This window comes from Pollachius pollachius (assembly GCF_949987615.1).
Source record: "Pollachius pollachius genome assembly, chromosome: 2".
Classification (NCBI taxonomy): Eukaryota; Metazoa; Chordata; class Actinopteri; order Gadiformes; family Gadidae; genus Pollachius; species Pollachius pollachius.
This window is the reverse complement of record NC_136935.1, coordinates 37,804,313-37,821,060: the sequence shown is the minus strand read 5'-3', so window position 1 is coordinate 37,821,060 and position 16,748 is coordinate 37,804,313. Positions and strand designations below refer to the sequence as shown.

Sequence of the window (16,748 nt, the reverse complement as noted above, 5' to 3'; positions counted from 1 at the left end):
GTGTGTGCGTGTGTGTGTGTGTGTGTTATTGTGTATAGTCTGGTTTATTTAAATAACTTTCCTTCTGACACCCAGATCTCCAGGTGAAATTGTCCATTCTAACCTCTACTATCGCAGCTGGGCAGTCCTGGAATGTCACAGTGTTTGGGACATTCCTGACCCTACATCATACACTTGGGTCAGGAGTGGACTGCTAGAAAATAAATGTACTATAAGGGGTACATTACCTCTGAAGACAGCTCTTCATGTGCTGTCGAACATCTCTCCTCTCCTTCAGTGTAAATCAACTCAACAGTGCACTGACATCATGCCAGAGTAAAGAACTACATGTAGATTTTTTATGAATGGACGCTATTTAATATAACAAATGAGATATAACTGTTGTCAGATGCTCCAAAGACCCCCTCAGTGACCGTGAGTCCCTCTTAGGGAGATACAAGAAAGACACATGGACTTGGTTTCAAGCTCGATACCACCACCATAACTGTCATGAACAATGTTAGCGCAGTGAAAAGTAGAAATTATCAGGAGGCTTGTACCGTCTGCACAGCCAGCTAAACTCCGCTCAAAAGCATTCTCTGTCCTTTTGGATCATCTGAAGTGATTTATGTAGAAAAGTGTAAAACTGCAATAAGTCGAAATAAAGAATGTGAATACTTTTCATCGGTTATTTTTACCATTGTACATTTATACATAACTTAACCAAATACATATTTTCACATAAAGTAAGGATTTGGCAGGTACGTGTTAGTTTGCTAGTAAAAGAGGAAAATAAGTATTAAACTATATTGCAGGGATACCAAGTATCCAGGAATTAACATAACTGATGTAATAAAGATCAATATAAATCTGAAGTGTTACATAAAAATACTGAATGTTTTTACCAACAGCCAATTCCCTTTTGAGGACAGAAACCCAATGGATTGCATCTGGGATCTGAACAACAAAAAAATAATTCTGATGCTTCATCTGCAAATACTGAGTATTCCCATTATAAAGGTACCCACAGAAATCGGTATCCCCAAATCAATCAGCCGTTCTGAAAATATCCATACAATTAATATGGGGAACATTCTGGTATTGTTCTGGAACATGACTTGTAGGTTATGTACTCCCCCATTAGTAACCTCATATGCTGAATTTCTCATTGTTGCCTTGCTGCTCTGCTTGCATCACCTGTTTACGCTTGCATCAGTGAGGTCAATCTCGCCGCGGGCTGCGATGAGCAGGAATAAGCAAGCATGCTAACGGCACAGTGGGACCTAGTGTCAGCCTGTATGCCCGTAAGCCTTTGTTAAACTATGGTTCAAATATATAACAACAGCAAATACTTGGACAACATCTATGAGATTATTACTGTCTGGCAGGAATCCCGTTTGTGGAAAGATGAATGCCTGACTATAGAGACATGTTTATCAAACATAAAGGCTTCACTGTAGTGATGGTTACTATTCAGCACATGTATGCGTTGGTTTCTCAGCTCCCCATTGGCTGAGCAGGATCTTCTTGTACTGGATCCCAGCCTTGTCACCTGGGAACCCTGATAAAAGTCCCTGACCCCCAAGAGAAGGGCATTATTCCATGAGTTTGGTGACTGGAGGACCACTTGGAGAACGTAGCCGAGTTTTGGACACCAAGTACGTTGTCAAGGTAAAGGGCATCTATTTGATCTTTGTCTCTTGTTGGTCTACTGTTGTAATCAAACAACAATAATCTCAAAAGCAATACATTTGAGACCGTTTTTACAATAATGTTCAATGTACAATAATGTACGTGATGTTGTGGGTGTCAAGAGGTCAAAGGTCAAAGGTTGTAACAGTCATATCAACAGTTGTTTGATATGAAATTGATGACGAGTGATTCATTTGTAAATTAGGTGGTCCCGGACACAGAGCATTCCGTTCTTATATTTCTCACAATAAAAAGTGTAATAATTAATTTTTATCCAATCCAATGTTCTCCAACTAGTTTGTTGCGGCCATAGAGCTTAGAGGTTCAGCAAGTGGTTTGATTTTAATTCTGAACTTATTTTGAATTAAGTTTAAATGAAGGTCCATAAACCAAAAAGCTCTTCCTCACATAATTAGGGGTTGCTTATTTAATCCGCATGAATAGAACATGTATATCGCAAGAGTATGTCATCTGTTGAGAGAACAGATGACATCAAATCGTACACAAAACATTTCAGACAGATTTCGATAGTGACAAAGGAGGTGACTGATCCAATCAAAGGTGCGGGTCCTCATCTGGAGGGTTCCGAATAATGTGCCGGTGTTTCGCGTATTTCAGCTGTAAGAAATATATGCAAATGCTGTTCGTTCTTCAGTTCATTTTTTAATTGAGTGATGAAGAAAAAAAACTCTGTCATGTGTCTTCCCCCTGCTCATACTCCTCTCTGTTATCACAGCTTCTATATCCCCCATCTCGCGCCTCCTAACGTCTCCCCTCCCTGCCTTTGCCATGCTGAACTCCACCACCAAGGCCTATGCCAACTCCACGCCTCCACCTGGCCCCCTGCTTTGGTACGATCATGAGGCGTGCGCTCCGGCGCCGTACAGCTTCCTCTTCTATTACGGGGTCAAGGTGCTCAACCTGCTTGTGGGCACGCCCTGCAACCTGCTGGTCTTGTGGCAGATCATCCACAAAAAGAGCGACGCCACCACATCTGACACGTTCTTCTTCAACCTGGCAATCTTGGACGCCTACTTCTGCCTCATGACGCCCATCGAGCTGGCCAACCGGCTCTACCTCGGCCACCCCAAGATAAGGAACTTCCAGCGGTTTGCGTACGGCGTCAAAGACTTTGCAACCTTCTTCCTGGTGAGTCCTGATTGACAGGAAGTTTGGATTGACAGGAAGACCATTTGGTGACTGCGCAACTAGCAAAGTTGCAAAGTTTACCGGTTACATAGTGGGCCCATAGGTCAGTGGTTGTATGTTTATCGAGTGCTGTGCAGTAGGCATTGCTTCCGGCTAATAAACAGTGTGGCTCATAGCAAACTAATATGGCTGAGCCTTGTTTCTGTGTCAACCATGAAATAAATGAATGAAATCTCAGTCACCCCCCCCCCCAGGTGTGCATCTGCCTGGACCGCTACATGGCCGTGGTGCACCCGGTGCTGTTCACCCGTATCCATGACAACAAAATCCGGGTGGGTGTCTCGCTGGTGGTCTGGGGCCTGATGCTGGGCTACGGCATCACCAAGAGCCTGATGAAGGTGGTGAGTGCCGCCCAGGTCTTCAGTGGGCTCGTCCTCACCGCCTTCATCATCATGGTGTTCTGTAACGTCTCCATCCTCTGGGTGCTGCGGCGCTCTGTGGCAGGCAAGGAGGAGATGCACCCGGTGAAGAAGAAGGCCTTCAGGATGGTGCTGATCATCCTGGGCATCATCGTGTTCAACTGCCTACCGCCTGTGGCCCTGCTGCCCTTTGCATCCTACTTCTCCTTTGTGGAGTTCCGCTGCCGGGTGAGCCCCAGCGTCTTCTCCCTCATGGACGTGAGCAGCACTGTCGAACCCCTGCTCTACATCACCAAGATGGACATGAAGGACAACGGTGGCGGCAGCAGCTGCTGCTGCCGGCGGCGGGCAGCCGCGCAGACACCACACAATGTCAAGGTCTGAGGGGGCACCTTTGGATCCACTTCCTCTGGGATCCACTGAGCCTACAATTCACTTGCTCTGGGGTCCACTTCCTCCGTGATGAACTTCCTCTGGGCTCTATTTCACCTGGGATCCATTTCTCTGGGATACACTCCCGTATTGTAGACTTCATCCTAGATTGACTTCCTTTAGAATCTGTTTCCTTTATTAGAATCAACCCGACACGGAATACACTTCCTATAAATTCCACTTGTTCATTCCCCTGTCTGAACAAGAACAGGGCAGGGAGATTTGCACCAAAGGGAGAACCTGGTGTCGACAGGGCATCCTCTTCTCTCTTCTCTTCAGAATGAACATGTTGATTCTGTCTCCCATTGAAAATGTAGGTATGGTGCCCAAACCCCTCCTCCTAACTCCTCCCCAAAGAGGTCTGTTGCATTTTGTATCAGCCCCAGAAATGCCTGAGGCTGAATCTTTGAAAGAGGTTCAGCCCCAGGCTATAGCTTGTTTGAACGATGGTAATGAACAGCTTAGCCAATAATTACTCATGCTAATTAACGCTTATGGTTAGAGGGCCAATTAGTAGCAGAGTAATAATAGGACATTGCAGCTACTATAAAATAATGAGATCACATAAGAGATGTTCTTTATTAACCCCCAGTAGGGAACTTTTGCTGAAGTGCAATTAATTAAGTAAAATATACAGCATAAAGCTTCAATATCTTTTTAAACAGCATCATCATATCTTAAAACATACTTTTTTAGTTCAGCTGTCTTATCTTTCTCAGAAGTCTGGAACCTCTCAGTTATTAAGGGAGTTATTAAGGGGCGCAGACCAAAATGCCTATTTACGGAATTGGATTGACCTACCAACCGATCTGAGCAACGAATCTTATGACACCAAGATGTTTGCCACAATCAGTGGCAGATATCTTGGTTGTTTATGAAAATGCCTCAACTGCAATCCTATAGGGCACTCCTCTGTAAAGTTATTGTATCAAACCCGCCCCGTATGAGATAATGGCGGGGATTGGCCTGACCCGGACCAGGTCTTGTGGAAATCTGTCTGAACGAAAGGGGAACTGGACGCATATGATAGAGCGAATATTACACAAGCTCGGCAAAAAAACGGAATGGGTACATTGCTCTAATTCTACCTCCAATTGTGTCTCTTTGATTCTAATCTTTACTGTTTACTCATTTTTGGTTTTTGTGTTTTCTTCCCTCATCAATGTACGGTTTTCCTTGTTGAGCTTTTTGTATCATTGCCATTTTTCAAGAAAATCGTATGAATAAAATTTGATTTCTTTGATTACTTTCAAATTCAGAAATTAGCCAACCCTTAGCCAATGCACAAATGCAACTAAAATCATCAACCCTAGAATACCAAAATGATCAATGGTTACAGACTTATATTGTTTGGTGACTGCCTATTATAATTCAGAATAGTTTTCTGCAACTATATATAGAAGTGTAGTAAATATGAATACAATTCATTTGTCATAACTTCTTCAATGTAGTTAAAAAAATAACGTTTTGCTTACTTACATGTAATGGCACATATAGCGATGAAATACAATGAAATGCTTTTTTTACATTGGATATCTAAAAGAAAATTGAAATACATTGTCTGATACAAAATAAAATTAATATTATTAGAACAGTACAAAATTATTCTGTAAAAATTAGAAAAATACGCATATTGTATAATATAATCTATCGCATGTATGTAGCAAATATAAGGCGTACATGTTTTTGACAATTATCATTGATGTACAAAATTCTATAAATGTATATTTGAAAAGTGCACAAACACAAGCTCCTCAGAATCAAGATGTGTATCATCTTTATCCTCCCTGGTTTCAAATGCATTGTTCACATCATAATCAAAAGGTATTCACAGCACGAACCGCCGGATCCCAGCAACCATCCTTTCCCAGCAATTCTGTAGTCAGGCACTTCCACAGAGCATGTGCATACAATAGTTCTCTAGCTGTTGAGGGGGCTCAGGTTAAAGTTCAGTGATTTGGTTGTGGATCTCCTTCAAGTTCTCCAGGCTCGCCTCGGGCCCGTCCTCCGAGGTCACAAACCCGGGGTACGTGGAATGGAACTGGGCCGGGCGCGGCTCCGACGGGGAATCGCCCTCCCCCATTGCCGACAGAGAGGACAGCAGCGGAATCAGCTTGGCGTGAGCGTAGTCGATCTCGAAGCCCTCAAAGATAAGCCCCACCCCCTTGGCTTCAAGCCCCTCCCCTATAAGCACGGCTACCTGCCGGGTTGCCAACGCCAGAGCCTCGTAATCCCCCCTTTCCAACCGGAAGATGTCGGAGGTCAGCGGCCGCCGTGGCACGACCACGGTTAGCCCGGGGGCGTTGGGGAAGGGGGTGAGGAAGGCCACGTGGCCACGGTCCTCCCACACACGCCACTGGGGCTCCTCGCCACGCACAATGCGGGAAAACAGTCCTGGGTGGCCAGGGTCCTCACCCAGGAAGGTGAGGTCTGCGGGGGCGTCCGGAGAGGGCAGCCCGGTCCGGACCTTTTCTTGGATGTCAGCCAGATGTGCGTCACTCCAGCGGGGGCCGCTCTTGGAGGTGCAGAAGCCAGGGTCAAAGGGGCAGTACTCCTCCTCCGTGGCCAGATGGGGGCGCCACTCAGCATCAAGGCCGTGCAGTGGAAGGATACGAATCTGTGGACCCCAACATACATATATTCATTCCAACTTAATTGTGCCATTTCATTTGAATGTATTATTTCTTCCTCCTTTTTTTATTCTGGATACTTTTCTACCTCAAAAGAAGAATTAAGTGACAGAATGGACAGAGAAGTGATGACAGTAAAAAAAGAAGAAGCTAATAACAAACCAATAGTACAAAAATTAATTAGCAAACCATTGAGTAGACCAGATGAGGTTAAAGGAGTTCTTTACCTGTGCTGGTGTGTTGGTCTGTGGCCTGGTGACCAACGCACACCTGCGTACCCCAAGTCTGTCACAGAGCAGGGCCCCTACTGCCCGGGCCCCCAGCAGCATGGACAGGTACTCGGGCTCCCTTAGCTGGAAGATGCTGGCCCCGCCGCTCCCAGGGGCCCTCTGCTCCAGGATAACAGAGCCAGGGGTCCAGGGCCGGGTGTGCAGGTAGGCTACCAACTCTGGAGACTCCCACACAACGTTGCGGTACCTGGTTGAGGACATCCTACCACAATGAATGAACAAAATTAATAAATTAACTACTTCGATGTCTTGATTGTTTCTTTTTTTTCTAAATATTAATAAGCTGTGTATAGAATGATTGTATGCAATGCAACGTTCAGTATGGATTAGCCCCCAAAAATTGGATTGGCCATTCTGAGTGAAATCCCAACTAACTCATGCACTCATAGGATATTAACTTGAGAATAAAAGACAAAACTGTTTTAACTACACAGACCCATATTTTGAACGACATTTAAGTCAAATTATCTGCAGCGCTCTGCAAAATAAAATGAGTGTTTTGGAAACAACGGCTATGCTCACTGGTGTCTGGGTTACCAGTGGGCCAACTACCTGTAGCATAACAACATGTTGTGGGCTAAGAAGTTTAGTCTGCCTATAGAATAGTCAAAATTGTCTGGATCTATTCTGTATTTTAACGTTTTAACCATTGTTAAGATTTCCGTCCGACAGGTAGCAGCAAAAACGTAAGAGGGACTAAATAACAACGTGGACAAACAAAACTATTCCACGACCTGGCCTCTTTTCTAGTTTCTAGGTCTAGTTGCGTTTAACCTAACATACCTTCGAACCAGACACCTCATCAACCACATGAACGCAGGGCAGAACTGACCTGAGGGCTACTCCCGGCTCGTACAGAAAGGTACAATAGGTATAGACAGCGATCAATGCAACGATGACCGCGCTGATGGTTTGTATCATGACACACTTTCACATGATCCAGAGCGGAAGTCATTCAAATATTAACCGTGACGTATCCTTAAAGGAGCGGTTGAAGATATAAGTAGTGTTTTGAAACATGTATCGTGTGAGCAGCACGATTAACAGTTTATTTGCGGTGATCGAGACAACGTCCCGTCTCGGTAACTCAAATTAAGTATTCGCTCTCAACCCCTTCCCTGTAAATTTGAGCAAAGCTGCAGTTCTGAGGCCGGACGCACGGGGGCGCTAAATAGATAACTAAGAGGAGAGTGGATGGAGCTCAACGCCCCATCGGAAAAAGGGGTATCTTGTAATTATAAAAAACAAACTTATTGCAAATTATAACATAGTCTAAATCATATTCAGCAAAGCATGAACTCATTATAAAAGCCAAATCGAAGCGGAAATGCATTGACTATTATTTCCACTATTTATTATTGCTGCCCTCTTCTGTATGTCGTTTTATTAGCTTTATTCTGTTTAGCAAAACAAACGACCCAATAACGCTTTCACGCAAAACAGAAACATCGACTCTTCAAAGTGTGTTAAAAGGTTATTATTGACTGCTGACAGCATTGACACGAATGAGGACAACCTTAATTACTATCAGCTCGGTTTCTAATCTACTCCCACATGCAGGCCGAGTTTATAACTCCCTTTCAGCCCACTAAACCTGATAAGAGTGAGTATGAATACTACACTAGAGCAGCCTCTAGCCCAGGCTTCTTTATCTCACTACGCAACGACTAGAACGGTGTGCTCAAATGGGCGTTATTGGGCAGAGGGCGGAAAATGGGCCATGTTTCAGATGTTTCAGATATTGTTCTTTTTTTTTATTATTTTTTTTTACGATTTTCGTGAAAGAAACACATTTAATTCTCCTCTCGTTGTTATTTTTGTCAGGTTCGTATTGTTCTCGTAGTATTATTTTCGCTCTCCGTCTCCAGGGATTGTGATCTTTCGTAAGCAGTTCGTAGGAAGTAAGACACCGGAAATAGCGTTACACAACGCCATGATAGTGCCACAGTTGATCATTTCTAGACACCAACAGATGGCAGGTCGTTGCCTCATGAGTCAATCTGGTTGGTCAGGGACATCAGCTGTTCCTTCTTTATCTCTTTTGAGCAGAACTAGAAAAGAAAGATACTGAGCTTAACGTATGTTGGATGGTGAGGAACACTTCAGTAGTAAATGCAAGTGCGTAATTAGCGAGGTCTTATCTTTTTAAAGTCGTTGGGTATTATCACTAATAAGCATCTTAGCACCTGAATCTACAGCACTACATGCTATATTGACACAACAGAGATGTTCAGATGTTGATTATTACAACAGAAAAAAGCTCAAATAGACCTAGAAACGAGTTGATCATGTATTGCAAGTTATTTTATGAGTTGGAACTGCTTCCCATTCCTTCTTGTTAAAGAGCATTAATCGGATTGTGACCCAACAGGATTAAAACACTGAGTCTCTATAAAAGACAGTGTTTTTAACCAACCATAATATTTGCCAAGTTATTTTTCTAGTAAAAGTCCATGCACACACACTGCTCTGTCTTTCTTTGAGCTGTAAAGTATATTTTGGTTTGACTACAAGTACATCTTTCTCATATACATTCCCCCTGATTCTCCAGCACCCTCGCCAACACTTCTCAGCAATACTTTTCAGCCAAAGATCAGTACAGAAAATTACCGAGGTGCTCTTGTATGGGCTGGGGTATAGGTATTAATAACAACTAAGTCTTCTGTCAGTCGTTTTGTCGCTGGCTCATTCAGAAAAACATATTTGAAAGCCTTGACTGCTCTGCTGGCCTACCCTGGAAACATGGATGGTGATTAAACCTGACCCTACATTTAGCTTGCCCTGAGAGGAGATTTGCTTGTTTACATGGATTTTAATCTTGGCGTGTGTTTTTCATGATTCTATTTACAATTAGCTAAACTGCCGTGAACGTTGGTGCACGGAAAACCACATTCCTTCATGAGTAGACATCAAGTCTGTGGTATATTTCCTGAGAAAGAGACTCTAAGAACGACAGTCTACAAGACCATGCAACCCTATTGACCAGATGGTCTACCGTTGGTTTAACACCATAAACCCTGCACATACAATGGTTTACAATGGGATTAACAGAGCATGAACCCTGTGGACACGACGGTTTACAGTGTGTTGACAGAGAAAAATCCTTGTGGACAAAATGGTTGACAATTTAACAGCTTAAAGACTGGAAACAATGGATTACAATGTGTTTAATGTAGAGCCAACCTCTATAAAAATCAATGTTAACAATGTGTTTAACTTAGCAAAAAATATGATATGTCCTAAGCAACGTTCATTACCTACATATAAAAAGAGAAGTGCCATCAGTTTTGGGCTCTTGGGTGGATCATGAGTCTGTGATATATATTTAGATAAATATTGGCAAATTTTACATTATGAACACAGACATTGTTTGTGTGTAAGAATAAGAGTGAGGCGCGGAGTCCTATCAATACAAAGCATGAAAGTGGTACAATCACACTCATCTTGTTGGGTGTGTCGAGAGAGAAACTAACAGGCGTGGTGGCGTCCAACAACGCATGGCGGGTGGAATGCTACAAGACTGGCGAGGACTGCTCGCTTCAGGGCCACCAAGCCTCCGCCTCATCCTGGCTGCAACCCAGTGACAACAGTAATGGGACTCTGAAGACTTCCGGATTACAATTAGTTGAATATAAAAAAATACAAAGGAATACACGTGTGCCTACAATATAACCATCCCTGACATTAACTGTAATTGGTGCAAAAATATGTCCGCCGTTCACATTGGTTGATGAATTCTTGAACCCAAACTATCAAACCCAAACTATTTTTCTTTAAATGTCACATTGTTTTAAGTTCGGTCCGCCAGAGTAAAATATAAATGATCGTGGCATTTTATTAAGCTTTTGATTGTGTGACAGAATACATTACTCACCTAAATGTCATTCACCCCGTTATTCAAATGTGTAACTATGGTTCCACTGCTTCTAGTCTATACTTAAAGATTAATAAACAGGATCAACAAGTAGGCAAAGTTAAATTTTGCTTCACAGTAACTTTGTTTCTGTCGAGCTCTGAGCAGCAGCAGCAGCAGCAGCAGCAGCAGCAGCAGAGGGCTTGCCGATTAGGGATCCCATGACTCATAGCCTACTGCAGAAGCTATGTGTGTTGGAGAATATGCAAAAATATGCAAAGAAAGATTTGCATGGAGGACTAACTTACACATACACGAACCTGCTGATGTCTAGTCTTGTTCATAAACCTGTCGGCGGCACCACGCCTTCCATTCGAACTGGCCTAGAAATGGTTAGTCTGCCACATATTCAACACACCTGTTCTGAACAGCTGGTCAAACGCAGACTAGATAAAATCCCTGCTTTAAACTTAAACACAGCTGGTCTGACCCCTCTTACCCCTCACTTCACACTTCCTTGTAGAGTGGAACCAGAATGACTACTGTGAAACCAGAGAAGAAACCACTTGTAGCCGATTTTCACTTTTCACACGAGACAAGATCAGTTTAAACTTTAATACTCAAATCATGTTAAAACCAATGCTGCTAGTACTGTAGATATTTACCATAATCAATTTAATTTGGGCTTCATTGTACTTGTAATGTAAGTAAGCGCTATAATGGAAAAGAAAAATGGACTAGAGCGCATTTAGGAGGAAACAAAAGCAATTTGTTGCCATAAGCGATTAATGCTAGTACCGAGGCAATAAACCCAAGCTCACCATAGCAACAGTTACTGTTAAGGATCATCCCCCACTGATGTTCTACTTGATAGGCAACAAGTGCCGAGTACACTCGCTTTTGCAAACATTTGCGTAACCGTGCCCCGACTTGTAGGCTTTTAGTTTACTCGTTGGTGTGCATTCCTCAATTTTACAGTCAATCCATGGATATCCCATTTGCTATTGGTCATTCAGCAGATGCTTTAATACAAACCCACTGGCGGTTCATTCAGATAAGTCTTTAACAATCAGCTAGGGGTTGAGCCAGCCATCTTGCCAAGTCATGCTTACAGGTAAAGTTGTGGATGGAACTCTGACCCTCTCATCTTGAGTCAAAAAACACAAAAAAAAAATTAACAGACATGTCTGAAGAGTATTGATGGATATTTAATAGAAAAAAAAAAGCATTTACAGTTGCAGAAAGAAACAAGACTTAAAAAAAACAAAAACAATCAGGAGTTAGTCAAAAGTAAAACTTTGCAAAACAAAAAATAAAATGATCAGTAAGCAAGAAGAGCATCCATTTACAAAACACGTAAACCGGAGTGCTGCGTAACAATTCATAAATAAACGTGGCCCCTTTCTGGACAAAGCTGCTCCGAGGAAGGTGGAAATGGGTGGTGGGGTGAGGGTGGGTGGGTGACACCAAAGCAGGAAACAATTGAGGGGTGAGTCAAAAGGGTTGTGGTGGAAGGTGGAATTTATTCAGAGAATGTTCTATTACGTCGGCAGTCTGCAAAGTACGACGGCCTCTTGGACTTTTCACAGCACTGTATGATCATGTGACAAATTAATTAAAATACTTAAAATTTTGACATTACAATGGCTGGTTGCCATCTGTGTGCCTAGTGATTGTCGGGTTAGCATAGTAAAACGACCAGGATATACACGCTCCTATACATCACTACAAGTACACCTAGATGTTATGTGGGTCTACTGGAGCGGACTGAGCGACCGTAAAGCCTCACAGCCCTAGTCCCTCTAAGATAAATTTCATCAATATCTCTAATCCGATAAGACTAGCACAATGTCCCTAATCTCACAGACATCCTTAATCTCTTGCCATGGACACCAACTGCTCTTGGCTACCTGGAACCTTAAATCCAGCATACACCTGCCGATCTCTTTCTACAACGGCCGCAGAACTGTGACTTGACCTCAGGAACCCACGGACTACACCATGAGCTGGGTTAGGAGGTGGTGGCGACTCAGGCGGAGACAGTCTTGCTGCGCCGGTTCTTTGCGTTGCGAACCTCCTCCATCAAGTCCTTCAGATACTTGATCTCGCGGCTGAGCGCATCAACCTTCTCCGCCAGCGCGTGGTTCTTTGTCTCCAGCTCGTCGCACTCCCCACTCAGCACCTCCTGCTCCACCCGCTTCTTCTGGCGGTAGCGCGTCGCTGCGGTCTTGTTCTGCTCCATCTTCTTCAGTTTCTTCTCCGCCACCCTGGGGGGCGCACCGCCTGCAGACTTCCTGTCGGCCTCCGGCCTGGAGTACGGCTTGGTCCTGGAGGAACCGGCCGAGGACGGGGAGGAAGGAGACGGGGAGGAGATCCGAGGAGGGCTGCTGGAGGCCGACTCGATGCCAGAGTCGCTGTCGCAGTCGCTTGTCACAGGGGAGGCCTCATCAGGGGGGAAGGCCTCCTGAGCAGCGGAGGTCTGGTCATTGGGGGACTCCTGGAAAGGTTCTGCTTTAGCGGTGAGCAGCACCACGTAGGGCCCAGCGGTGGTGAGGGACACCAGGAAGGAGGTGGTGGTGGTGGTGGTTGTTGTTGGGAGGTCGCCGGTGGGGAAGGGCATCACGTTGGCATTGAGGGTCGGGGCCTTCTTCTCCACTTCTAACACGTCGACCTCGCTACCCAGCTCCAGGTGGCTAAAGGGAGGCGGAGAGAGAGGCTCCGTTTTCACCATCAGCATTGCCTGCTGCTCCTCCTCCGATGGAGAGACGGTCAGAGTGACGGGTGGGGGCTCCAGTGGAAGAGGGACCAGATCGGGGAGCGGTAGGGGCAGGGCGAGAGCGTCGAGCTGGGAGATGATGGGTGAGTCAAAGGGGTGGACATCCAGATCCATTTGGGAGTCCAGGGTGGCGATCAGGTCCTCTGGGGAGCTGGGAGGCTCGTCTGAGGAGCCCATAAGGGAATCCAGGTCAAAGTCACTGAGGTCAATCTTCTCTGCCATCCAGTCCATCCCTGAGAAGGGGTCATCTGTAGAGGGAGGGAATTTGTTAGAACCTGCTAGAATCTTTGTTAGATCCTGTAACCCCGCACCAGAAGCATTGTCTCCAAGAATATTGCTGGTCTCCCTCTTAAACCTCTATATTATATTATTCAACAAACTAGCATTTTATGTCATATTTATTTTACAACAAAAAAGGTACAACGCAAAATCAAACTTCGATCTTAACAAGTGGGAAATCAATGTCAAAACATAACTGCAGCCCCTGAACAGAATAACTAAAACATAATTTCAGGTACAGCCCATAGCCGTGCTTCGAATTTACCAAGTCACTAGGTCGAAACAGATCTAAAACCCCTCCCTATCCAACATACCCAGCATGCCATGGTAGAGGAGGTTTGTCAGTGGCACAGAGAGACATTACTGCCTAAACTTGTTCAGTTACTGCGACTTATCTTGGTTAGTGGAACTCAGCCCGAGTACCCAAGACAGTTAATATGGGTACTAAATGGGTAAAAGGAAATTCAAGCCATGGAACTGTTTTTTTTTGTGCTATAGATAAGAATGTTCTGCCTTATCAGATGATCAACCTTCCTTGTTTCAAGAGAACAAGCCATGTCTCAAAGACTAATGAACGACTGCCACTGGTAAGCCACGTCTGGGTTGTTACGTCGCTTTACTCATCCTAAAAACTAAATTCAAAGTGGCACACGTCCCTTGACTACAACCCTGTGTGTTTTGGAAAATACATCATGTTGAAACCACTGTAGTGGCTGAACGGCGGCAAGCTCACCCCTGCTGACGGCTGCTCCAACGGGCGCGGGGAGCAGCTCCGCAGCCCCCAGCCAGTGGAAGGACAGGGCGTCAGCACCCACCTTGGGCTCCAGGAACGAGGAGGGGGAGGAGAGGGGAGAGGCAGGAGGGGAGAAGGAGGAGGAGAGAGGCGAGGGACAGAGAGTTTGGTAAGGAGACAGGGAGAGAGAGGAAGACAAAGTGGGGGAGGGTGAAGCGGTTGAACTCTCCTCTAAGACGGAGGAGAGAGAGAGAGCTTCCTCTTCATCTTCGTCCGGAAGGGGAACCATGGGGTCAGCCGTCAGAAACGAGGGCCCTAGATATGGAGAGAGCGAAGGACGAGTTGTTAAACATCAGCGGCCTGGGAAGGCATCGGCTCTATTAAGATAACTCATAAATGTCTGCCTCAGCCCTAGAGACAGGGTCGAGACCTTGAGGCTCATCATAATGGAGTAGGAAAACACCACATAGGTTGTGATGTGATTATTCTTTCTTTGCCATTAAACCTATTTACGTAGTTACATGTCTGACTGAATTCATCACTATAAAAGACCCATGTCCCATGGCGTAAATAAACATCTTCAAACATAATTTGAGGGCTTCAGTTGCTTTCACATGACACCACTTAGCCTGTGGCTAAAACAAATCCCATGCGCTACAGTAACAAGGAAATTACCAGTTAAAGACAACAATCAGCCCTGGTGTCGTGCAATAAAACAGACAGATGTGTTTTGACAGCTGCCACGTATGCAGATGGGGCCCTTAGCAACTCCAAGAACTGTATTGCCCATCCAATAAACCATCCTAGATCATTGTTCCCTAGCAACTAGAAGAGGTTGCACTACCAGCCAAACGACAACATTGGCCCCAAGCAACCCACCTAAGAACAGGGCCCCCACGTCCTCTCGGACCGGCAGTGTCTTCAAGGCCATGTCCAGTGGTCAGTGGTAGTCGTGTGTGGGGGAATAAACGTGATATCGTCCGGGTTTCCAGAGGGTAGGTCCTGCTGTCGACTGCAGCAAAGCTGAGGGTGGATGTCGAAAGAGACCTGGTGGGGTTGATAAAGGGCAGAACGGGGTGTTACTAGGAAAGGACAATCATTTTTTATTCAGGTTTTGTTTTTAAATAACGTTGTTCCTGGAGTTTAATAGTATATGGGAAACACCACTGATTAACAAGACACAATTCACGCTTTTATAATGAACGAGAACTTGGTCAAGCTGCACTTTAATATACATGCTTGTACATAATGAAATAACTTTGTTTCTGTAACGATGGATTACAACTTGATACTACTCCTCATTGTCAATGTACTAAGGTAAATGTAGTCAAGAGTTAACTAGTGACAGTGAGCTATTTTAGTCCGAACCCCACCCCCCGAGCGGTGGACATTTCCTAATTTGGTCATTTTCTGCCCGGTAACTCCACCCTCAACGGGGTGACTCATCCTGGGGGCGTGGCAACGGCCACAACAGAAGACACAGCGCGCCATTTTGGGGCGCCACGTTGCCACTGTTGTAAATACACAAAGACTTGGTTTTCTTGCTAGATAAATGGCCATAGGTATGCACCTCATAATAAACCTAAATCATTGCCAGTATTGAAAGTTTATATACAGGTATGATACGGAGTATTTATATACCGTTAATACAACACCACTGGTGGAAACAAAATGTAGTCAGCCCATGGTTCTACAGTCATAATCTAGTAATAAATTGTAATATTCCCTCAAAACGGCCGATTGGATTTGCATTATTGTTGCAAAACATCCCACTAAAACGCCAGGCGCAAGTTGACCTGACATGAACTGTCTGGCGCACCTGTCGACTTGCCAGCCCGTGTTATAAATTGGTCGACATAAATGTATTTTTTTCCTCTTGCGTGAATATATATTTATATATTTATCGTTTTCTTATTACAATTATATTTATATCTATTTACAAATATTATATTTACAATAACGTTACTAGCCTGTACTTTTTACTGTGTCGTGACATCCTAATTTCCCGTCTGGAATAGAGAAAGTGAACCTCAACGTTGCGCTAAATGAGAAGTGTTAACATTTTGTCAAATAGTACGTACGCCATTTTGCCAGAAAAAGCCAATGCAATTCGCCGCTGCACTGCCGTGTTTTTGCCGCTGCGAAGTAAGCCGCTGCACGCCTTTAAACAGCCATGATGCGCGGGAGAGCGCTTCGTTCTTGACAGCGAGATCACAGAATGATAAATCCTAAACGAGGGGCGGTCGAACACCAAATAAGGATTTGTCGGTGAGAGCTGACGTTTATATATGGCCGCATCATGGACTGACGCATCCCTCCGCCCAATCGCGTAGACAGTTGACGTTTAACAGGGTTAAGCCAATGGGGTGTCTCAAAATGAATGTTCTTAGGTATTACTCCGCGATGACCTTTTTTGTAATTGGCCAGACGCGTGATCGCACGTTAACAAAAATAGGTCCCATATTGAAATCATCTGTAACTATACTAGCAGCAAATTGGCACTGAACTATGAACCT

General features: G+C 44.5%; 3 protein-coding genes across 4 annotated transcripts; 1 reads left to right on the top strand and 2 right to left on the bottom strand.

Annotated features, from left to right (window-relative positions):
- Positions 1-2,460: 2,460 nt before the first annotated feature.
- LOC307070809 (proteinase-activated receptor 2) lies at positions 2,461-3,623 on the top strand (the record flags this gene model as incomplete). The annotated part of the gene is made up of 2 exons (XM_079729469.1): positions 2,461-2,820; positions 3,075-3,623. The coding sequence occupies 2 exons, from the start codon at positions 2,461-2,463 to the stop codon at positions 3,621-3,623; spliced, it is 909 nt and encodes a 302-aa protein (XP_079585595.1).
- A 693-nt stretch (positions 3,624-4,316) lies between these two features.
- On the bottom strand, positions 4,317-7,559 carry LOC307071267 (uncharacterized protein). 2 transcript variants are annotated; one of them, XM_079730247.1, is made up of 3 exons: positions 7,424-7,559; positions 6,529-6,793; positions 4,317-6,288 (listed from the first exon to the last, which is right to left on the bottom strand). In XM_079730247.1, exons 1-3 carry the CDS (start codon positions 7,510-7,512, stop codon positions 5,614-5,616), a joined length of 1,029 nt encoding a protein of 342 aa, XP_079586373.1. In that variant the 5' UTR covers positions 7,513-7,559; the 3' UTR covers positions 4,317-5,613. The 2 variants fall into 2 exon arrangements, with proteins under 2 accessions (XP_079586373.1, XP_079586374.1); XM_079730248.1 differs by having other exon boundaries at positions 7,375-7,485.
- Positions 7,560-11,632: 4,073 nt separating this feature from the next.
- On the bottom strand, positions 11,633-16,499 carry atf4a (activating transcription factor 4a). The gene is made up of 4 exons (XM_079729908.1): positions 16,314-16,499; positions 15,112-15,279; positions 14,233-14,547; positions 11,633-13,468 (listed from the first exon to the last, which is right to left on the bottom strand). The coding sequence occupies exons 2-4, from the start codon at positions 15,161-15,163 to the stop codon at positions 12,474-12,476; spliced, it is 1,362 nt and encodes a 453-aa protein (XP_079586034.1). The 5' UTR covers positions 15,164-15,279; positions 16,314-16,499; the 3' UTR covers positions 11,633-12,473.
- Between the last annotated feature and the right edge of the window lie 249 nt (positions 16,500-16,748).

Coding starts and splice junctions, on each gene's coding strand:
- LOC307071267 (XM_079730247.1), bottom strand. CDS start 7,512: ATGATACAAACCATCAGCGCGGTCATCGTTGCATTGATCGCTGTCTAT. Junction 6,794..7,423: donor GAGCCGGGAGTAGCCCTCAG/GTCAGTTCTGCC, acceptor TCATTGTGGTAG/GATGTCCTCAACCAGGTACC. Junction 6,289..6,528: donor AGACCAACACACCAGCACAG/GTAAAGAACTCC, acceptor TGGGGTCCACAG/ATTCGTATCCTTCCACTGCA.
- atf4a (XM_079729908.1), bottom strand. CDS start 15,163: ATGGCCTTGAAGACACTGCCGGTCCGAGAGGACGTGGGGGCCCTGTTC. Junction 14,548..15,111: donor CGTGGGGGCCCTGTTCTTAG/GTGGGTTGCTTG, acceptor CTCCATATCTAG/GGCCCTCGTTTCTGACGGCT. Junction 13,469..14,232: donor TGGAGCAGCCGTCAGCAGGG/GTGAGCTTGCCG, acceptor CTCCCTCTACAG/ATGACCCCTTCTCAGGGATG.